Source organism: Ischnura elegans, chromosome 3, assembly GCF_921293095.1.
Source record: "Ischnura elegans chromosome 3, ioIscEleg1.1, whole genome shotgun sequence".
Classification (NCBI taxonomy): Eukaryota; Metazoa; Arthropoda; class Insecta; order Odonata; family Coenagrionidae; genus Ischnura; species Ischnura elegans.
The window spans coordinates 79,124,254-79,148,740 of NC_060248.1; the positions used below are offsets into that span (position 1 = coordinate 79,124,254).

A 24,487-nucleotide genomic window follows, 5' to 3' on the forward strand; every position below is an offset into this window, starting at 1 on the left:
TGGAGGTATCGAGTTCATAGTTACCTATCAATTTTGATTTCACTGGACATATATATGTACAAATAGAGTCCTCGCTCAAAAAAACGTATGCTAGTCATCTAGTAGATTTTTATGATATCCACTAAATTGAAGACATTTTCTAGACTTCTAGTAGATATTTAAAATATCCAAGACATTGAAGATATTTTATAGACATCTAGAAGATATTTAAGATATCCAAGACATTGAGGATATTTTCTAGATATCTAGAAGATAATTTGTGCTATTTGAGTGGCAAGGAACAAGTTTCAGCCAACTAGGGAAAAATACCTTTAAGTTATTCCAGTGACGCACAATTCAAATAAGAGCCTACCCGATGTTTTTAGGCATGAAAATATTTCGGAGTAGAGGTTCTCATTTGGTATGAAATTGTATCCTATATAAATATCATATATTTAATTATGAAACGTCCCCTGAAACTCGTATAACGCACACTTTGGTACATAATCCGGTTTATGTGAGCGAGAGCTTCCACGGTCACAGTTACCATCAGTTTATAGTAATAAGCGAAAATGAAATAAGAAATCTTAAATAATTAATCCGCGAGTAGGACCGATCACCTTTCGGGTGCTATTGAGATTCCTAGAATATCAGGTTTCAAACACCGCCATTTACGTAAAACATTTCTCATTTGTTCGATCGGTGTTTGGTTTCGTCACAAGGCGGGCACGATATTTCAGCTGCTTCAAGATGGATCCCTCCACAGAAAAGCGTGGTAAACGTAAACGAAAGAAGGGTTTTCTTCAGAAAGCGAAGGGTTATGCTAAGAGAGGAAATTTTGGGAGGGGAACTCATATTACTGAAGATGTGTATCAGTATTTCTTTCGTGTGTTGGAGATGTCACGTCAGAATTTCGAGTCTGAAGAAGATAAAGGTAGGTCTTCTTCGTGATGTGCTAATTATCGAAAACATTGGAAGCTAAGTTATCTGTTTCCATTTTCAGAAGTGTTTGTCACTAATGCATTCGATGAGACCGTTGGACAAGAAATGTATCTTTCCTGCAACGAGCTCGTTTCCCGTGCCATAGAAACTCTTCTTCCTATGGCACCGAAGGAAGTTATTCAAAGATTCACCAAAGCTTTCAGTAAAGATTTGCGGCCATTATTTGGAGATCCCTTTGCAAGTCATGTTCTTCAAAAACTCCTGCTTGTTGTGGCAGAACAAACCAAGGTAATAACCGATTTCTGGTCTTGAATTACCTTGGCTACTTTCTTGGGGCCGTAACTGTATAATGTCCTTTATTCTAGGATACTATGAAGAAGAAAGGTGCGTCTTCCGGTGTGTTCGACGACTGGGTGATTCGTGTTGGACGTTTTGCGTTTAATAATCTTGAAGAGTTCGCGTGGGATACATACGCCGTCCATGTCGTCCGAACAGTGCTTCTATGTATCAGTGGTGGAAAGGAATCTACGCATACCGCGAATAAAGCAGGCCTTTTAAATCCAAGATCTATAGAATATATGGAAAAGTGTGACTGTGAACTTCCAAAGCAGTACAATGAACTGCTACAGGATTATCATCACAAACTGATTTCGTGGCCTCAGATCGGTGGTAAGCCAATTATACGCTTTCCTCTTAGTTTAGTTTATATGAAATGCTTTAAATGTTTACGTGAAAAATAAATTACCTAAAGAATATCCCCTTTTTACGGAATTTCGTGTGAACCTTCTGCTGTTGGAGGATTGCATGTGGTTTCAATTTATATTTTTACTTTGTTGTGATGAATATTTCGAAATATTCGCGGTAGGAATCAACAATAAAATTATTTGTGTTCTTTTTTAATGTTTCACGGCGTTAAAGCAAAAGGTATTGAGACAATCAGTCTATTTCTCTTTAAAGCTCATGAGTATTCGTTATTTGCTTGAATCTTCTGTCTTTAAATTAATGATTTTGTCTCCATTTCTCATATTGTAAGCTCGAAGGTGATCATATAGAACTCAGTATAATCTCTAAAGCATAATAAATTACTTTGGGTTAATTGCAATTGTGGAGAGTATAAATATATCACTAGTATTGAAATTATCGTTTTCACCTTATGTTTATAGATATGGCCTTTGAAGGACTGACATCCGGTCTTCTACAATCCTTATTGTTTGCTCTCAAGAGAGCAGGAGAGACAACTTTGTGTGATGAATGCGTTGATGTGCTAACTAAGAAGTGCTTCAAGCTGCATTCCACTGGAAAAGAAGAACTTTTTCAGTGTGATTTTTCCTTGCATCTCCTTGATGCAGCACTGGCTGTTGCATCTCCTGATTTTTACAGAAAGGTGTATGAAGATTGTTTTAAAGGGAAAGTTGTGAGACTTGCCCTTCACAAGAGAGCAAATTTCTCTGTTCAAAGGCTGTTTGGCTTCTGTCCTGACAAATTATTGGTAAGCGCTTACTCAAATTATTATCTTTTGTATAATCCCCAATTATTCTAATCTAAAATTTTCCATCATGAATGAATTTGTGCTTTTGGCATAACTTTTTGTGGAATGCACTTTTGATATCGTGAATAATTGGATATCAATTTTCCAATTTATAAGGTGACGTGGAAAAGTTTTTTTGCTGCTTACATTCAAAACTGACCTTATTTGTAGTTGTGAGCTATTTAGGTCTCCACTGCGTTTAGTTTTTAGACCTATTGGTAATGGATTTTGGAATTGCAGATATTTTGAATTTTACCACCTCAATGGACATGAAGAAGTCTCCTTTGCTAGCATTGTTTTTATTCATTAGCTATGTAATCATTTCATCTCATTATGGAGGATAAATTTGACCTGGTCCACTTGCAGTTAAATTTAACTAGAAATTTAACCATGGTTCATCGATGTGAGCCATTTAAATTTGACAGAAGTGGCAACCGGATATTTGGGCAAAAACAATTTGGATTCAGGAACTTTCTGGGCGTGATTTTCCCAAGGGAAAATACTTCCTGCAGTGTGTGCATTAATTTTACACAATCCTCTCAATCAAAAGCTTTTTAAAAACCCATAAACCTGCTTTATGGGTTTTTAAAAAGCTTTTGATTGAGAGGATTGTGTAAAATTAACCCTTTCACTGCTGTTCAATCTGCGGAAACCTTCTCCTCACATGCGGCGAAAATGTTAAAATGCGTCTCGTGGGCCCATGGAGCAGGTACTTCCAGGATGGGTGTGGTACACCCTCCGAAGGGTCACTAATCCCCGACCCTATCCTCGACGAACTCACCCTCGCAGGACCGTCTCATCGGCCCTACCAGCGGGAGCCCTACCTCCGGAAAAGTGACCGCTCTGACTGCAATTTGAAAATCAATCAATCAATCCGATCATCGAAATATGATAGTTTTCATCGCACTCCTGCCAATCAAGCAATCAAGTACGTCTTTGAACCGTGTCTCTGCGATAAAAAATAACGATTTTGTTAACTTTGCAACAAAACGTGGCTGCGGACCACCGGAAAATGGCCATTATATCAAAGTTAACAAAATCATTATTTTTCATCGCAGAAACACGGTTCAAAGACGTACTTTATTGCTTGATTGGCAGGAGTGCGATGAAAACAATCATATTGTGATGATCGGATTGATTGATTGATTTTCAAATTGCAGTCAGAGCGGTCACTTTTCCGGAGGTAGGGCCCCCGCTGGTAGGGCCGATGAGACGGTCTTGCGTGGGTGAGTTCGTCGAGGAAAGGGTCCTGGATTAGTGGGTCCCTTCGAAGTGCTTCGTGGAAGTGCTGACCGTATGGCAGGGAGGAAGAAAAAGTAAGTCCACCGCAGTCTGTCGTGCGGACGTACTAGGTACGTCCACAGCAGTGAAAGGGTTAATGCACACACTGCAGGAAGTATGCATAGACTGGAGGGATAGGTGACTAATTTGTAATTTGCACATGGCTCTAACTGAATGAATGAGGGTAGCCAGCTGAGAATCAGGGTGAGCAAGTATTGGCCAAGGTGTGAAAAAAGGCTGAACTGAAAAATATCTTCTTTCCTGGATTAAATTTGCCCTCTGCAAGATAGTTGTTTGCTCATACCAAGGCTTCAGATCCAATTTTGTTTTTCAAACCTCTGATTATATATACCTCTGCTGACCAATCCCTAAAATATTAAAGTTTGCAAAATTTCCGGAGGAATTTGGAGAAAACATATATGGAGATGTTACTAAATATGTAACCAAGTTTAAAGTTTATTTTAAAAAGTCTGTGTTTTGCAATGAATGAGAATGTTCTACAATGTTCTAGAGGAAGCTATCAGCCCCAAATTGTCTGGCTGCATGTGCCATTGTTAATATGTCCCTGAGAATGAATTTCCTGATAAAATTGATGGCTTAGCCAGTAAGACAACAATAGCTTAAGATGCAATCATTTCAAGTAGTTCCTCATTGATTGATTAAATTTCCAATTTAATGTTTGAGTGTAGAATAGGTAGAATATATATGTATGAGGAGTTAATGCTTACACTTTATTTTATCTTTCAAAAGAAAAAGGATCCCATGATATATGTACGTGTATAGAAACACTATTAATATGAAACCTCATTAATTCTTAGCTGCACTAGAATTTTGATTTGTCCCTCACTCCTGAAGCTATTGCTTGCTCTCAAGATTCCTTTTACAAAATTTTTCCTCTTAAAAACTATTGAAATTGGCTCACCCTTATTTTGAAGAGGTTTATAGGATAAGCAATCAATAATGGAAAGTTTGGTAACTAAAAAAGAGAATGATTGTGATGAAGTAACCAGCCATTAACCAGATAAAAAAACGACTATCGTCAGTTATATGAAAGGCATAACTGCAAAATTTTGTGAATGGAATCTTGAGAGCAAGCAATAGCTTCGGGAGTTAGTGGCAAGTCAAATAGTCAAATAGTGGCAAGCTAATAATTAATAAGGTTCTATACTAAGAGTGTTCAGATTCAATGGCTGTAGAAAAATGTGCGAAAGGAGTTGGTTATCAAGCTGTAAGTTTTTTTTCGACTAGTAAGTTTATTTAATGAAAATGAAATACTAAAGAAATATAAATGATAACCTCATCTCATATCGAAGATGTGCTTACATTTCATTTAGATTGGTGATTATTTCCAGATGGATTATGTTGTCATTAAATGAGAAATTTGTTTACTGGGATTTAAATGTTTCACTTTCTCTTCAGTTAGGGCAAAAGGTAATTTTTGCATTGTGCTCTATTTTTGATTTAAATTAAAATTTAACTAATCTCGAGATTTTAACTGATCAACCCTGCCAGGAGGCATCATTTCATTTCTTGATGATTTATCTTATACATATTATTATTCTGCCCTGTTTTTCTATTTCCATATTAAAGAATCTTTGCTCTCAGCAGGATTTTAGAGTAATTGGTATGGAATTGTATTTTATATTTGTTTACATACCTTGGTAACTTAGGCAAACCATTTATGTAGTATGCCTCGGTATACGTTATTTCGGCTAAGAATTAGGAATTATTTTGCCTAGTGTATGAAGTCATCATTAATTATGGATCAGCCTTATTAATTATTCATTTCTTTATCAATCACACAGCTGGAAGAGATCTTGGCTGAATTTACAGAAGCAGATGATGATGGCCTTAAAGCTGTTTTCTCAAGTGGCCATCATTTTGTTCTCTCTTACATAGCTCAAGCTTGCCAAAGACTTGGACACAAGCAAGGTGTCTTCATGCAGGTATTTACATTATTAGATTTAATGTATATATAGTAGACTCTTGTTAATACGAACAACGTAATTACGAAGCTCTCGTTATTACAAAATAAATAAACAAATCGTTGGTCCCGACGAAAAGGCCTCTCCAAGCTATTGGAAAAGAAACGTTATTACGTAATTTTCATTTTTACGAAATTACAAACCTCAGTCCTGGTCCCGGCTGTTACAAAATGAACTTTATTATGAAGTCCCACGCATAAGCAATGGCATTTAGGTGGATATTCACTACGCAAAGTTTTAATAATCGCGCCACGTTTAAGTTCTCTTTGTGTACTGTGACCAAGAGTGTCAATTATGGCTATTTCTTCACCATAAACGCAACATCATATAATAAGCTTCATTCCTGGAGAATCATGGTGACCGACTCATTACAGCTTGTAAATTTGATGCATAGTTAGTCCTCTTCCTACGCACATTCGATTGACGAACTTTCACAGATATGTACCAGCATGCAAAAATTTCAAATTTCGAATTTGGCGCCTTGTCATTTAGCCATTACTGCACGGAGCGGCGGAGGAACTCGCACTCTAGGCATAATCTGAACAAGGTATCATTGGATTTGGTGTGAAGTTAGGAACTGATCAGCGTTTTGCACGTTCTTCCTTGCCGTGGAGAGCAATTTTTTTCGGCTCTGGCTGTGTTGCACACCCAGCTAGATCAATTCGTCTCAATCGTTAGTTAGCGCACCATTTTTATGCAGTGTTGCATTCTGCAGGATAACTATACTCCTCGATGTCTTGCATACAGTCCGGCCGGCGAGAGTTTCCCCGATGGTGGCACAATAGGAGGAGCGGATAACCCCGCGCCAGCACGGTTTACAGCCAATCGCTGTTTCCCAAACGCACCTCACACCAGCGCATACTCATACAACGTTGTCAAAGCACCGACATTAGCATGATCCACCAAAACATGCCACATCTTCGAGTCTCCAAAACAAGTGATTCTTCCGCTGGGTCCTTCATGCTCGTCATCCCTTCCGGCTCCTTTCTTCACGGAGCACTTTGTAGATGTTTCCCTTTCTTGCCTGGCAACGCTGCCCCGACCTAGACCATTCTGCCTGTCACATGACAACTCTCAGCAGCCAGATTGTAGGTTTATCAACTTAGGAACAAGGTCTTGGAACGCAACTAGTTCGTATATCGAACTTACTGTATTCGGAAAGATATCAACCCTCGATTACCTCTGTGCCATAATGGGCACTTTCTCAATCCCTCTGAGACTCAATCCCTCTGAGCCTTAATCCCTCAGAGCCTTAATCCCTCTGAGACTTCATCACGAGGAGACGATTCGCGAGCTCCTGAGTACCAATCTCGCGAAGCGCCAGAGTACGTCGTGACTGCCTGATCCACGCGTGCCGCTGATCCTCGCGTCCTGTGAAGTGCTCACAATTTATAGTGAATTCACCAACGGTGTCGGCCTCTTTATGCCATGTGTGAACTTTAACCGCCTATTTCTCGTCAATTCATTCTCGCGACGTGTGTGTGCGTTGCACCTCATGCCGCAGAGAGCAATTTTTTTCGGCTCTGGCTGTGTTGCACTCCCAGCTAGAGAGCTTCTCTGTTGAGAAATTGAAATAAATTTTCCTGTTTATATATATTTCCGTGTAATTTAACTGCGTTTATCTTGTACGGTTTTTTCCACGATTCCTAAAAGAAACGTTCATACGAACTTCGTTATTACGAACCTCCTGTTTTTCGGTCCCGTGAACTTCATAATAACGAGTCTACTGTATTTAATTTTTCATTTTATGTAATTTATTTTATTTGCTATATTATTATTAGAATATGCCTTCGATTTTAGTGGCAAACTATTGTGTGTAGTCTGAAGATACCAGGTTGATTTTGAATATAGTCCATTTCCAAAATGATATTCCCTATGTCACAAGGATCAATAGAAAGCTTGTGATTCATTATTTGTATCCATGTTCAGAAACTTGATTCAAATTTTTTCTTGGCTGAGCAGAAAGTCAATTTGGTAGCAGTTCGACACCTCTTTTTCCATTTGTCTGATTTGGCAAAACATGTTGTACACAGGAATTAAATTTCTGAGAGGAAACCAAGTTAGTTTCATAGGTGAAATTCAATGTCGTCATAGTTTGATCAAACACTATTAAATTTGTGTTGAACATCCTCCAATCTCTGTCCTCCGTTTTGGTTAAGTTTATTTAAGGTGAGGATAAGAAATTTCAGATTTGGAATTCATGAAGTTATTTGGTGTTATAACTTGGCGATGTGACATTCAGAGAATGAAGGCTTGCATGGAAGGAGTTTGTTAAAGTGGTGAATGACATTGCTTCCAGTACCTTACTCGATCAGTACCCAACCATGGGTGTGTGGCAGATGATGTAAGGATACCAACTATGGAAATTATATAGGGAGATAAAAATGCTTTTTTTATTCATTTTTAGGCTAATTTTTTTATTGCCCTCTTTTAAAGATTATTCTGGAACCTATGCTGTTTGCATTATATGTACAGTGGAACTTGGTTAGTATGTTTCTGAAGGGACCACGAAAAATGAACGTACTAACCAGGAAAACGTACTAACGAGGAAAGTAAATAATAGCAGTCGGGGTTATTGCAATCAGTGAAAAAGTCGTCATAATTACAATTACTATCGGTAGTTCTCATAGGATCGCCTTCCTGAACTCTTTTCACATTTAAAATCAAGAAAATGAGTGCTACATTGAAAAACAATACCATGTGAATAAAAATCGCAATTTTTCATAGATTTCCGAAGACGATTCCATGATTACGGCGTCTATCTCCCGTGATTTATCCTATATATATTTACAGAATGAGGACGAGTGAAGCTCAGACAAGCGAAGACAAGTCATTTTTCTTTCTCACAGCGTACTCGGAGAATATAACAACAACCCGGAGTAAGTCAACTGGTTTTTTAAACATCATAAAAATTGGGCAAAATTATATTTACTTTCAAATTACGGCAACAGCCGTAGACATTCGCTTCTGGAATGATACCATTTCGATTGTAAAATCGATCGATATATCGACTGATGACACGCAAGATTATTAGATTACGACGTAATTACAAGAAAATTTTATATTAGACAGTTGAAATTTACTTACAAAACTTGTCTAATGTCGTCTGCTTTCGTTCCTAGATCAAGTATTTTTAAGCTAAGCTTCGCGTGGAGATCCAGAGGACCGTCTGCTCCCGCAACAGTAGTCAAGTAAATACGCATGATGTCGAGTTTATGGAGCAGTACTGCTTTAGATAATGTGGGAATTGTCTAATACCGTTAAGACTCATTTCTTCATCATGATAACTCGTGCAATAGCAACAATTGCCCACTCACGAACTTTGTGCGCAGCAGTGGGCACTCCCAAGCGCTCCAAAGGCAACAGAAGGTGAGGAGCTCGGGGTGGGGAAAATTGGGGCTTCTTATTGGCTGTAGTTTTTCGTAGTCAGACATTCCCGAAAAATGGGCGCATTTTATTTTTCATCACGTCACAAGAATTCAGAAATGCATTTGGATAAATTACGGTAGAAGAAAGAGATGTGGAATTAATGGAAGAATGTTAATGGCTAATAATAATAAATTAAATCATGAATTCAGACGTTTGCGACCCTTAAGAAGACACTAGAGAACGAATTGCGGGTCTCGTCACGGCAAGCAATTGAGCGTACTAACCAGGAAAGCGCAATTTTTTCAAACGTACTAACCAAATTCTTTTACCTGTATTTTGTTCGGATGGTACCGGGACCGAGGGAAATCGCCGTACTAAGGAGGAAAACGTACTAAGGAGGAACGTACTAACCAAGTTCCACTGTATTTCTCACATTTTTTTTCTGTCTGTCGTTGGAAAAGTGCCAAATAATATTTGCCATGTCATGTGAAGTAATTGAGAGATAATGCTCCATGATTTTCATCCATGCTCAGAAAATAAAAAATATGGGAGAGTGCTAAGAAATTGTTCAAAAAGCAAACATTGACTCCATAGATGTGATGCTTGATATCAAGCCAATGACCAAGAGCAAGTGGTATTTTAGTTTTAGCATATTTTTTTATAAAGTTTACAATGCCAAGAATATATCTTGGTAATGTATATGTATGTATTTAAAATAAGTGAAATTAATCTAACAATTAATTAATTAATTTATTTAATCCAGTCTAAAAACAGCACGAGGCCAATTACAGAGGATTTTAGAAATATATCTAAAAACCTCACTAGAATCCCAAATTCTTTGCCTACCTCTTCCTCCCACTTGTTAAAATCTATTAAGTCGGCCACCACAAACCACGATCTCATCTTCACCAAAGCTGACAAAGGTTCTAGTATCGTTATCCTCAACAAAAGTGATTACCTAACGAAGTGCTATGACTTTATATCGACCAATGAGTTCGAACTGCTAAACAAAGACCCCACCCCCATTTTTCAAGATCAACTTAAATCCATAGTGAACAGATGCACTTCCTTACTCTCACCTCGAGAAAGGAGACATCTTATTAAAATGAATCCATTGCCACCGAAAATGTACGGCTTACCCAAAACCCACAAGTCTAACGTGCCCATACGCCCTGTGGTTTCCCATTTTTCTGCTCCCTCCCACCTCCTTTCTTCAAAGCTAAATACACTCATACGGACCCTCTCGGGGTTCAAGCCTACGCACAGCATTGAAAATTCCTCTGAGCTAGCAAAACGTCTTTCAACAATAACCCCCCCACCAAATGGAAAACTGGTATCATTTGATGTTTCCAACCTTTTTACCTCCATACCTGCCAAAGAAGCCATAGATATAACTCTAGATTGGCTCAGAAAATCATCCGTCAATGACGACTTAGTGAGTGACATCAAAAAACTATTATCAGTGTGCATGGACCAAAATTATTTTCAATTCAATCACCAGTTTTATAGACAAAACCACAGCCTCTCTATGGGCTCTCCTCTCTCGCCTATCCTGGCTGATATCTTTATGGATAACCTGGAAAGTAAACTGTTCAGCTCTCATCACCCTCTTTTAAAAAACTTGTGCTACTACTTTAGATATGTGGATGACATTATTTGCTTATGGACCGGTAGCAAGAGACAACTGGCCTCCTTCCTTGGGCTACTCAATTCCCTCCACCGATCCATCAATTTTACAACTGAACTCGGAGGTGACTCAATCCACTTCCTAGATCTTACGATTTCCCTCAAAGAAGGCAAACATGACTTCTCAATCTACCGGAAAAGTACCTTTACGGATGTACTTATCCCCGCAGACTCAAACCATCCTTACTCCCACTAGATTGCAGGCATTAACTCTATGCTAAACAGACTCCTTTGTATCCCAATGACTGCTTCAAGTTTCAACCAGGAACTTGATGTTATTAAATCGATATGTTCTAATAACGGCTATCATGATGACCTCATCCGTAAATTACTGGCCAAAAAAACCCGAATAAGAGTATCGCCCACCCTAACCAGTTTGCTGCCGGTCCCCAAAACAGAACCCAAACGGTGGTGCAAATTACCTTTCCTTGGCCCCCTGTCTTACAGTGTTCACAACCTCATACCCAAAGACAAATACAGAGTGTGTTTTTACTCCCCGACCTCCCTTGGTAAAGTGATTTTTAACTCCAAGGACAAAGTGAATCCTGAAGACAAAAGTGGTGTCTATGCCCTGACATGCGACGAGTGCAACGGTGTGTACGTTGGTCAAACGGGCCGCAAGTTTAAAACTCGTGTCGATGAACACAAAAGAAGTGCTCGTTTGAAAGACTCCATTTCCCATTTTTCTAAACACCTGTCCGAATCCGGCCACAACAGTGATTTTAAAATTAAAATTTTACATGTACATGACAAAAGTGTAAAACTGGATATTTTAGAAATTTTAGAAATCACCAAATGCACTCTTGCACGTAACATCGAAATTTTTAATGATATGACTGTATTCAAATGTTCTAACTTTTTATCTACTGTTTTAAAATCTGACTTCTTCCTTGACAATCCTTCCTCCTCCCCTTCTCATTAACCTCGTTACCACCTGACTTTTATCTGCCTGCCCCCACCCCACCTCCCCAAACTTTTATACTTTTTGTTTTGAACCTCCTATCCAACCAACAATGCCCAACCAACAATGCTCAATGCTCCTCCTCATTTAGTTCCCCCCCCTCCTCCTTCCCTCACACTATTGTTGGATAAATAAGGCTGGATGTTGTATGCTTTTCTCAGTTAGTCTTGATAATGACAGTGTAAACGTTGAAACTAGTAGACTGAAAAAATATAAGGTTGTGGAATATTACTGTGTTTTTATTTCACCATGAATATCTCATCGTTCCACCAAGTAACGCCTAAATCTGTTGATTTTATTAACCTCTAAATCCTTCTGAGAGGTGACTGAAGGAAAGTGATGTCCAGATAATCAGTAATTTTTACTCAGGATAGACTTGCGTAGGGCAGGGTTCCCACTCAACCGTGAAAACCTTAAAACCGTGAATAAGCCGTGAATTTTGTCTACCGTGAAAAAACCTGGAAATATCAGTGCAACCTGGAAATAGCCGTGAATTTCGTCATAAAACCTTAGAAATCTCTCAAACTGGATTGTAGAACTACGATAGGCAGATTAAAAGAAAAATCGATGTTTCAATTATGTTTCAAGGCCGAGTCACGTGCAGATACTGTCCATGCATTTATCTGTATTCGAAGTGTTGTTTATGTGTATTCGTAGCGCAATTATTAATTGGTCCGTGTGCCATGACAGCACATTGACCTAAAGCCTGCGATTGGAAGACATTAACCCTGGCAAAAAAATCAGGCACTTGTTCACTTCCCTGCCACCCTGCTCATCCATTTTCCCACTCACACCCTTAAGCCGGACCTGAATTTTGCTAACGATAGGTGAAGTAATTAAAGGTAGCACTTTCATTGCTGCGTTTGCAGTCAAGGCATCTGTTGTGTTTATTACATTTTTAGTTAATGTGTGGCCAGTGATTGTTTCATGATCAATATTTCTGCCTAAAATGCCTTATCTATAAACCGTGAATTTGATGACATTTAGACCGTGAAAACCTGGAAAAAACCGTGAATTTAATGATGTAGTTAGAGTGGGAACCCTGGTAGGGTGAATGGTAGGCTGGTAGACTTGGCTGGATTAATTTTCAGACTCCAAATCTCAGGCCATTGGTCTAAGTTTAGTGTTGGCTTGTAATTATTTTAGTCTTCATACAAATGTCCCATGCTATATATATTCAGGCTTGGCTATATTTCTTCTATGAATTTGTCACCTAATAGAATGCTTATTGCATCATTCTGTCAGTATTGCAGTTACTGGGATGGCACAGAGAGATGGGAAAATTTTAAAATTGCTGGAAAAAATGCTGAGAAAATTTTCCAAACATACTTTATTTTAAAAACATGGTATCTATGATTGGAAATTTTATGTTACATTATATTCTATTTATTTCTCTTGGCAAGGGCATTTTGCTTTGCTTAAAATTGACATTTTGTTGATCCTGAAGATTTTTCATGGGGTACGCACAATGTTCTTGATGAGCATGAAGTTGTGGTGTTACGTCGTTAAATCTTGGAGATTGTGCTCGTAAGCCCCAGACATAGGGAACTCCAATCGTCGGTCACAAGCTGGTTCAGGGAAAGACTCCACAAACAAGAAATCAGCACTTAAGAAACAATTGTCAAAAAAATTTACGAGTTATTTTCAATCAGTATCTATTAGAAGTATTCAAAATCAGAATTATTACAGAAAACAACGATGATAACTAATGATCCCATAGGAAACATTACCAAACTAAGTATGTACTAGCTGTATAATTTTGCTAAAATCACCCATGTCAGTCACGGCATCCGTCTACCACGAGTGCCCGAGCAAAAAGAGGCCTTGCGTACTCAGAGACGTGTCAGGGTGGAGGGGTAAAAAGGGCGATGTTCAATCAGCTGCGAATCTGCCCTAAAAGCGCCCCTGTTGACTGACACCTCCGCCAAGCATCAGTCGTCCCAGCTGGGGGAGGAGGGGGGAACAGCATGCAGGCCGGAATTTTCCCCTCAATCTTCTGGGTTGGAGACATCACTCGAATCACTGGGAAATTCATTGGAATTCATGGAGGGGGGAGACATAGTGGGGTGAGGTGTTGGAGGGAGAGAGAGTTGTGATAGGGCTATGGTAATACTTCTCACTCCAAAATGTATACTTGTGCCTCAGCACCGATTTCCCCTTGATTGCCAAGGAGTAGGTATTCTTCCGCCGTACTACCTACCTATATTAGACTTGCTCTCCATGTATGGCTAGTTCGGAGGCTGGTTTCGGAGGCTGATTTCGGAGGCTGAATTTCGGAGACAAGAGTTTCCGAGACTTAGAGTCTCCGAGCCTTTGAGTCGAAGGGCCTTTGCGCAAAAATCCTTTGTGGGAAAAACCTTTGCGCGAAAAGTCCTTAGCGGGAGAAGTTCTGCGGATAAGTTCAGAGGAATTTCTGGGGGGGGGGTACCAGAAATTTTGGGCACTAAAAAATGCCACAAAGTACTCAAAGGAAGAATCCCTTGTTTTGGTGATTTGAAGAAAGGGCTTGTTTTGGTGGATCAGGCTTATTTCGGTGCGGCATATGAATTTGACAATGTTGTATGACTAGGCGAGGGTGTGAAGTGCGTTTGGGGGACAGCGATTGGTTGCTAACTGTGCTGGCGCACGGTTTTCCGCCCCTCCTTTTGTGCTGTCATCGGACAACTCTCGCCGGCGAGACTGTATGCAAGGAATCGAGGAGTTTTGTTATCCTGCAGAATGCAACACTGCATCACAATTGTGTGCTAACTCACGATTGTGATGAACTGATCTAGCTGGGCGTGCATTGCATGCAGAGCTGAAAAAATAGCTCTCCGGGGTAAGGAAAAATGGGCAAAACGCTGAACGGTTCCTATATTCACACCGGATTCAATGATACTTTGTTCAGATTGTGCCCAAAGTTCGATTTCCTCTATGCCAAACTGCATAGCATCGGCCAAATCGAAAGGCGCCAAATTCGAAATTTGAAATTTTTGCATGCTCTCATCTCTGAAAGTTCGTAAATCGTATGTGTGTAGGAAGAGGACTACCTGTATGTCCAATTTATGACTGGTTATGAGTAGGTAACCATGACTCCACAGGAATGAAGCTTATCATGTATATAATGTTGCGTGTACACTGAAGAAAGAACCATAATTGACACTCTAGGGCCTAGTACACGAGAAGAACTTAAATGTGGAGCGATTATTAAAACTTAGCATTTTGTATATCCACATGAATGCCGTTGCTTATTCATGGAACTTCGTAATAAAGTTCATTTTGTAACTGCTGGGACTGGGACTGAGGTTTGTAATTTCTTAATAATGAAAATTTTGTAATAACGTTTCTTTTACTATAGCTTGGATAGGCCTTTTCATCGGGACCAACGATTTGCTTCGTAGTAACGAGAACTTCGTAATAACATTGCTCGTATTAACAAGAGTCTACTGTAATACTTAATTCTCTAACACTATCAACATTTTAGTGCCTCTCCATTGTTCATTACAGGGCTACCATCATTAAAACTTCCCCATACTTTTTGCCAACCTGTATTTTAAGTTAAACTATTTTTCAGCTGCTTTCAAATTTAAAATGACGTCCTCTAAAGTGGAATCCTTTTATATGAGATTGGTGAAAACTATGCCGAAAATTTTTTGGTAAAAATTTTGCTGTCTAGTACATATGTATATGTACATCATAATTCTCCAACGATATTATAGCATTGATTGAAGATGTATTGGAAAGTGAAGATATCACTCATATGAAAAGCCTAAGCAGCCTAAACCAAATAGAGAATAGCATACACGTTTTGCTCCTCCATGTATTTTATTTTCATAGGACTATAAATTGTACCACTGATCAATACATCCTCTGCTTGTGCCACTCTTTCTCAGAAAATCCTCGTGAGGAGCATTGGATGCTTGTGGATGATTCTAGGGAAACGGGCTTTGATCTTTTAATTTGTCCCGGAGCATGTTAAGCTAGATGTGTAATTTTTTTATGCACTGGTGGCAGCAGGACAAAGTCCCCAACTGCTAAACCTGCAGTTTGTGAGTTCAAGTCCCACCTGGGGAATTAATCTGTGTTTATAAATCAAAATGACCTCATTCGGAGGGCTGTAGGATCTTTAAAGGAATCATTCAATAAGTCATTCATAGCTCATTGCAATAACAATGACACAATGGAAATGAACCATTCCTGTGGTAGTGAGCCGTCATTCACACACTGTAGGCTGTCACTTATTCAACTTCCCATTAACGTCCATAGTCTGGTAAATCTGTGATACCATAATTGGTAATTTGAGCCAACGGTGGATCTATGCGTGGGATTAGGGTGCTATTGGGTCCAAATACACTCGATAAAATGGAAATTTTTGGAAGTTGCCCCTTAGTGCAAAATTATTCAGTTATATTTTCTGATATATTTACCTACTTTAACGAATTTAACCCTTAAACAGCGGAGTTTTTTTTCGGAGTTTTATTATGTTTTTCCGTTAAAAACTGATTGATTACCTCCTAAGGATTCAGATAAACACTTAGTTTTAAAATTCTGTTGATTCGTTCTTGCTAGAGGGGGTGTGCCCATATGGGCACGCTAGCCATTCCGGCCACCGGTCTGCATTCTGCAGAAGAATCGCTCGAACCATCATAATTCTTATTTTTACTGCGTGATATGCCATATATTTTCGCATTTACCTATAGTACTTCTTTTATTTGGCAATTTGAAGTAATTTCAAGTCATTATACTATATTTTTTTCGGTTTAAACATTTTTTTGGCTGTCCAAAGATCTTAACAGTATATAACACAGATTTGAAAACAGTTATTGAATAAAAAAACACGTTATCGATGAGTTTATTAACAAAATTAGTCCTTTATTGCTGGTAGAGTTTTTGAATACTATATATTGGGTTTTCAATTGCCGGGTATTATAGTTAGAATTTCATTGAAGGCAAACACCAGGGCACTTAGCACAGTCTGAGCGCGCGTGGGAAGAATATTCTTCATAAGAACATCGGCGTCTATGAAACGGGACAAATTGGTTATCCCTGCCATCATACCTTATGTCATCAGACTGGCTATGATTAGTTGCACTTGATAGGGAATATTAAATACGACCACCAGCTCTGGGAAAGGTACATTTTCGTTACAAAAACACTTGTGCAATCTCTCGCCTAAAGGTTTACTGCGGTATATTTGAACCAGAATTTTCCATATTGATCCAGGCATTTACAATGACAGCATCAAGGAAATAGCTTCATGTGGACCATCACCATGTTTTCCTCTGATAGCATTCCTGTACCTGTTGATATTTTGATCCGTGAGATCAGTTCCGCCTATCTAAATATTGTATATAGAGCTGCTCTGCCACTGCTGGCTGCCTTACTTGTACCATTTTTGAGGTAACACGCGGGAATCTCGTGACCTTTGTGAGTGGGTGTACACATTGGCAAGGTGGTGACTTGACAGTCACTACCGAAAAATCATTCTATCTAACAACAACAATATTCCCTTTTTTCTCCCGTGCGAAAGCATGGGAGGAGCGGGGCCGCTTAGCTAGCTGTTTTTTCGACCTTTGAGTATCCTTTTTCTCACAACTGTTCCAGTAGCCTCACATCCTTGAGATTTTAACTGACTTATAAGAGGAAAGCTAGTAAACCTATTGTCAAAATAAATGGAAAAGATTTATCGCTTGCTCTAGTAAATTGTCCAACATGATAAGCAAATACGAAGAGCATTTACCTACGAATTTATGGTAGTTATTTTTTTCTTCAGCACTCAGTCCCTGCTATATGCTGAAGTCCACCAAGTAATCTTGAGGAGCATTCAAGCACTATAATTTAAAGCCGAAACTTATAGTTTCACCCCGTATGAACTGTTTGTAGCCATGATTGCCAAAATATTTTATCATGGATTCATCATGTTTTAGCTTTCTCATCCTTAACCCTTCCACCATGCACTTGATTGTTGGGTATATATACCAGTGGTAGAAAATAGCCCTATCATTCTTCATACTGGATAGTTGAGCAAAGTATAACGCAAGCACCATGAATAAAAGTGTTGAATAGTATAAAATGTATTTTTGTACTAAAAATTAATGGAAATATTACAAAAAAATACAGCAAAAAATATTGAAGTCGTTAAAATCGAGTGATATAAGAAAAAAATGAAAGATTGACAAAAAATTAGCATTTTACATCGAAATTATTTGATAACAGACCCAATAATGACGTTTGTAGCGAAGGACACCAGCCAAAAAAGACACCCCCGGCTACCGGCTAGCGTGCCCATATGGGATCACCCAAAAATAAATTCAAATTCCTTGTTTCATACGAAAGATATCACAATACTGGCAAAAGAAACCGAAGTTGACATCATTCATTATGAGGATAAGATTAAATACTTAGCCGAGTATAAAAAATAAAAAGGAAAAAAATCGCATTTATTGAAGACACTTCGCCATTTTTCCTCTTTTTCCACCTCGAACAGAGTGAGTAAGAATACCCATCATGCCACAGTCAACTGCTGGTACAAATGCTGGCCGTAAGCACACGAACCGAATAAAGTGATACATTGTAATCATTTTTGGAGAAAACAGCATGCTCTATAATGTTTGGGTCGGAATTTATACGAAATTATTTAGACCACTGCAGCTGTGCCCATATGGGCACGCTAGCCGTTCAAGGGTTAAATACAAATTAGCTCTAAACTTATGGCCTATTTTACTTGCTTTTGGTATGTTACAATCCAGTGGCAGATCCACAGAGGGAATCCAATTCACCCTAGTTAGAAAGGTAATTTTGCTTGGACCCCCACTACTGCTGAGAGTTTACCTCCCACTTGTCCCAATCCTGGATCGGCCACTGATTTGAGCCTAAACTTGGATATTAAGAATAACCACCCTGAATGGCTTTCTTACCTTCTGGGCATGTGTTTTGTAAAGTTTTCTGGTTTTCGTCCCAGGAAAAGCTTGATTTCAGGCTATGCTAATGATGACTTCTGGTTCATAACTGACATAATGTTACTACTTCCTACAGAATTGGAGAAAGAAAAGGATATGACTTATAATTGAAGTATTCATTGTGGCTTACAACAACTTCCTAGAATCATGGCCCTTCTTTTAGACTTCTATCTTTAAAAAACTGTGATGTCATAATGTTACTACCATCAAAGTTTTTCCAAAAATGGCTTTGGACTTGGGAGCCATAAGGAAAGTGGTGATCTGTACATTTGCTCAGGTTGCTCACTATCCGTCATTTAATCCAAGGTTATTTAAAGCCAATTTCAGGATTGTTGAGTTTTGTTCATGGTTAATTTTTTTTCCATGAAAGAAAACAAGTTGGCACCGCTAAATGTACACCTTATATAATTGTTAGAAAAACAGTGTCGTTTGAAGTGCTCTTCTCAGATAAAGAATAGGCCTATTTTAGGTCTATTAATTTCAGGACAGGTTGTATGGCCAGAGTGTACTATTAAGATAACATTAGTAATTTAAAAGAGTAAATTAATTAAATAAATGTTCTTAATTTAAAGAGTTAGTCAACGTTGCATAATTTAATATCCTTCAATCTCAGTTGTTACAGTTTGTGTAGCTACTAATTCCATGCTCATTATGACGTAGTGAAGTAATTATTGTCTTTGCGGAAGTACTTTTCATTATGCTATTGATTGAGTAATATTTACTGTCTTGTTTGTCAATAACTATGGTAAATGTGATGTAACTTGTGAGAATTTAATGCATATATTTTGACCAGTACTAACTCAATTGCTAGTTCCCTTTTCATGGAAAATTAAATTTAAATCTTTGTAGCTAAATAAGGAAAACAATGTCTCTTTCCTTACCATTCAATATGTTATTATGAAAATTAAGCTAGTCTGGAATTTCATAAAAATGTATAATTTCATCTAATTATGAATTAATTCATGAATAAATATCTTGTATAAAGCTGCCATTTACAAATGTTTCTTATTAAATTTTTTCAGGAGTTAATGAAAGTTTTTGACTGCTACCAACCTGAAAGCCGCCAACTTCAATTTGTTCCACAAGTTCTTCAAATGGCTGTGTACAAGGAAGGAGAAAGTGCAGGAGGATCTGATGAAAAGTTTAAGATTGAACTTCCAGGGTCTCTCATCGTCCAAGCCATGCTTCACTTCAACAAACCGATCAAAGTAATTATACTTGATATCAATTTACCCCATTGATGTGCATATTCATCTATTGCTCATCTCTCTCTTCAGTGTACTGATTTATTCTTGCCCTTTCACCAGATGGAAACGTACCAAGTAAGCTGAGTAAAATATAATAGTTAGTCAAACCAATAGGTTAGCAAAAGAAAAGATGAGTAAATTTTGCCAAATATAGATGCTTTTCTTGATAACTAGGTTATTAATCTAAAGCCAATATCAGCATTTTTGTGGGGAACAAGATACATGTATAGTTTCATGTTGTATGGCAGTACATATCTTGGGAAACCAAACCTAAGCTTTGTAATACAAAATGTCCATGCCAATATATACTCTCCATTTTCAACCACGGCCAATTTTTGAGTGGATTTCAACATGGGCTCAAAATCATCAGAGCTGGAACTGTGTCTTACTCTCTTATGTGTTTAGTTAGCCAGTATGTATCCAAATCTTATTTCAGATGTGGATTGGTTAAAATGAAATGTCTGTTGCATGGAAGCCAGTGACATATTTGGATCTTGCGTTATCTGAGTTGGTAACGTTATTGGTGGAGTTGCAACTACAATTTGTGCTTTCTGAGAATCTAGTTTTTGTAGCCAATGCAGGATACAACATGAGGAATATGGAAAAGTTTGAAAGTCATCTTAGACCCCTTTTTTATGAAAATCAATTGGAATAATAGCCTTTGTACTTTTATGTGGATGAGAAAAACAACAAGCCCATCTCCAAAAGGAATATTTTGAGGGGGGCTCACTTGACTAGGAGACACATTTTTGGTGGGGGGGCTGATTAAGAAGGAGTAAACCTTGGACTATGTCCCCTAAACATTCTTAATTCCTCTCCTCCCTTGCAATCCTACGGGACTCACTTACTGACAGAGTACTAATGCAGACGATGGAAGAAGCGCCATGTACAGCTACATACCATCAAATAGCCTAATCATAGATGGTAAAATGTTGATCAAAAGATATTAGAATGGATACAATGAGCTATTGTAGAGGAAAAATTTGTGTATAGTGCGACTTTCTTCAAATCACTAGTATGAATTACAAGATTGATTGTGATGATTGAGATTTAGAAACCTTCAAAAACTGACCAGAGAGGAGGACATTGATGGTCAAAGAGATGGAAAAAATGAGGAATGAGGTGGTGTACAAAATATTTTGTGGAGACTTCTGTGGAGCACCATGTACTTCATAAAAACAGTGGGGTTTCCAGTTTTATTAGAGTTAACAATTAAATGAGGAACTTTTTGGAAGGGAAAGGCAATTCCTCCGAGGTAGGTCAAGAAGAGTGTAGTCAACGGTGATAACAGGGGCAAGAAGCAGTTCATTCGGAATAGGGAGGAATGTAGCATTTTAGTAAACAAATTCTTGTTTTATAGCAATAATAAAAGGGAAGATGGTTTTATATGTAGTTTTATTGCTGAATTCATAGCATTTCAGTTACCATAATTTTTGTGCCCTTTATGTTCTTGTACCCTTTACGTTTCTGGTGTCTCACGAGCACTTTGCCATTGCTTATCAGATGATACTTGTGGGCTATAATTTTTGGGGAATAACCATGGAGTGATGTTGGAGTTTTTCCTGTTGGTCACGACTTTATCAAATCTATTTCAGTGAGATAAAGATTATCTATTGCAGTTATTGGAAATCAAAGCTTTCTAACCTCTTATTGTTTCGTAAGTATAGTCCTAAGTTATTTTTAAAGATTTATTGACACCAATATGTGTATTTCATCCACCTAATTTGTTTATGCCAGTCAATAAATACCTTAAATGTTATTTCCGTTCCACTCGTTATAATTCTGTCAAATATTTCCATGTTGTTTTGTTTTTGAACTGTAATAAATGGACTTTGAATCTTTCAGATCATAAACAGCCTATTGGAAATGCATCCTTCAGTCTTACAGGCTGTCTGTTGTGATCATAGAGGAAGCTATATAATGGATCATGTTATGGATAGTGAATTTGTTGGTGCTAAGAGTAGGGAGAAGATATTCAGAAAGCTGATGGTAAGATCGTGACTCTAACGTAGCTATATTACTCAAAGAAGACTCTGTGCTTGTTTAATGTTATACTTGATCACAGTTTAAGTTTCAGTCACTTTGGCTCTAGCAGTAAGGTTGTGAAATACACATGTAATTGATGCTATGTACTAATTCCATCCCTCAATAATTTTACATCATCAAACTTTATACTAATCTTGCATCAAATGGGCAAATTACTTGGTAGTCAAGATATATCTCTCTATTTGGGAATAAATGTTTGAAGCTTAAACGTGGTTACACTTCTCATTTTTTGATGCTGGTTATATACAATTCTTTAAAATTTTTATTGTTGAAACCAATTCTGAAGGTTATATGAATATTTGTTTGAGCTGTTTTCTTTCTTTCATACTAGGGTGCATATGTTGCATTGGCTACTTCCAAGTGTGGTTCCCGAAGCCTGGAATCCATGTGGAAGCAAATGGGTGTTAGTTTTAGACGACAAGTATTGGATGAGTTGAGTCCTCGAGAAAACCAAATAATGGCTTGTCCCATCGGGCGTATCATAGCATCCAAAACGTTGTTACCTCTTTACAAGAGGAATTTTGAAGATTGGAAACAGGCTCAGCTTGGGGATGAGAAAAAGAGGACATTATTTGCTGACATTATTGGCACTGGTGAAAAATCGTAATCTTCCTTTTTCAAGAGAAGTGACTGACAATATCAGTGTGAAAGTTTTTTATACATTCATTGTATAATCAGTGTGTAAGGTTCTGTGTGAATAGGAACTAGTACTGTGGAGTGGAAAGGTTTCAATGCATTTACTACGAACTGTTAATTTCATTTTTGGCGATTAACTTACTGCTTTAGCGGCACTCGAAGCTTGAAATAGTTTTTTTACCTTCATTACATTTTACCTAACTTACAAAACTTGGGTTTGAATTTACCTGATATGTTGTGATTATTTTTTTATAATTACTTATAAATTAACTTTTTATTTCTTTTGTCTCAAAGGTGATAGTATAAAATGTCTTCATGACTACGAATAAAACTGATGAAACTACTGCTATAACCTCTTTAATTTTTGACTTCATTTGTTGCTTTCATTAGTCAACTCTTTTATTATTCAACTCAATGAGGTCTGGGAAAGTTTGCCCACGTTGTGTCTGTTGAGAATCTTTTTTTTTAAGTATATTATATGCAATGTTGAACAATAATTTTTATGTTATTGATTTGTCATCTACATCTTTACCCTATGATTTTAAATTTCCTTTGTGTAGAAAAGTTTACAGTTATGTGATTCAACAAGGCTTACCCTAGAATGAACATCTACACAGAAGTCCACACCAATAATGACTATCAGTATCTTGTTTCTTCATAATGCTGGGCAGAAGTTATTTTGTATTTCTCTTTTTGTTATTCATTTGATACATAAAATGGAGATTATTTAAATATTGTCAGGACTAATCTTAATGGAAGGTGTGTGAAGAACTCCTCATTTGCCAATTATATACAGTGGAACCTCGTTAAAGCAAGTACGGGCTATAGCGACACCCCCGCTATTACGAGAGATAGCCGATGCACCGTCAATTGGCCCTATAATAAGCGTGTTAGAAAATTCGTTTTTACGAGACCCTTTCGGTGTTGGCTCTCGCCATAGCGAGGGTTTCACCGCCGGAAGACTTTCATGAAGACTCCTTAACCTCTGTAATTGCTAGCGATCTGTTAGAAATGAAGTTAATGGAGTGCTCAGTCTCAAATTTATGTGGTAAACTGTCGTTCGATAAATATAATTATGACGAAACAATGCTTTGCATGATTTTTATTCAGTGCGGCGCTTATAAATTGTTTGAATAGTTAGTCGTTATTTGAGTAAGGAAATTTAGTGATGCAAAAAAACATCGCCTTTCGCCTGGATTTATGCTTCCGTTTATCGGATAGATGTTTATCTGTCGCAGCAACACTCCTGTTCCTGTATATCTGTTCGCAACAGGTATATTGGCTATTATTTGCTCCACCTCCGGTAAAGCGACAATTCGCTATAGCGAGTGTTTATTAGTGCACCGTGGGGTGTCGTTATATCGAGGTTTCACTGTATTGAGCACTTATTTTGGTAATTTTTGATTTTTTATGAAAGTATTTTATCATCATCATAGAAGAGACCTAGGTGTAAGTGCCCAAGGTGTTAAAATTTCATCTCCTAAATTTGGCACCATAATGTGGGAATGAGAGATGTCATTCACTGGCTATAAAGCTGGACATAAAAGCCAGTGATCAACACCATGAATATGCTAACCTGGTTCGACCAAGAAATTTTCTTGTGCACTTATCACATTTTAATCATTTATTAAGATGGATATCATGTCTGTTACACGCTGTGAGGGGATTTTTAGGAAAATTTTGTAAATACATATACCTAGGAAAATTTTGTAAATACATATATCTCAAAAGTCTATGTACTTATTTTTGGTCAATTAATGTCCACTTGTGGAATGAAGGTTCCACCCTATGATATGTTGTGATTATTTTTTTATAATTACTTATAAATTAACTTTTTATTTCTTTTGTCTCAAAGGTGATACCCCATCATCAGCACAAACTGCACTACT

The 24,487-nt window shown here is 37.8% G+C and overlaps 1 protein-coding gene across 1 annotated transcript; it reads left to right on the plus strand.

The window, feature by feature from the left end:
• Positions 1-691: 691 nt before the first annotated feature.
• On the plus strand, positions 692-22,942 carry LOC124156055 (nucleolar protein 9). The gene is made up of 8 exons (XM_046530356.1): positions 692-913; positions 983-1,209; positions 1,287-1,590; positions 2,085-2,410; positions 5,536-5,676; positions 19,692-19,877; positions 21,762-21,905; positions 22,294-22,942. The coding sequence occupies exons 1-8, from the start codon at positions 730-732 to the stop codon at positions 22,567-22,569; spliced, it is 1,788 nt and encodes a 595-aa protein (XP_046386312.1). The 5' UTR covers positions 692-729; the 3' UTR covers positions 22,570-22,942.
• Positions 22,943-24,487: the final 1,545 nt, after the last annotated feature.

Excerpts from the sequence above, each read along its gene's own strand:
- LOC124156055 (XM_046530356.1), top strand. The coding sequence starts at position 730 with ATGGATCCCTCCACAGAAAAGCGTGGTAAACGTAAACGAAAGAAGGGT. Across the intron at positions 1,210-1,286 it reads TTGTGGCAGAACAAACCAAG|GATACTATGAAGAAGAAAGG; the intron begins GTAATAACCGAT and ends CCTTTATTCTAG. Across the intron at positions 21,906-22,293 it reads AGATATTCAGAAAGCTGATG|GGTGCATATGTTGCATTGGC; the intron begins GTAAGATCGTGA and ends CTTTCATACTAG.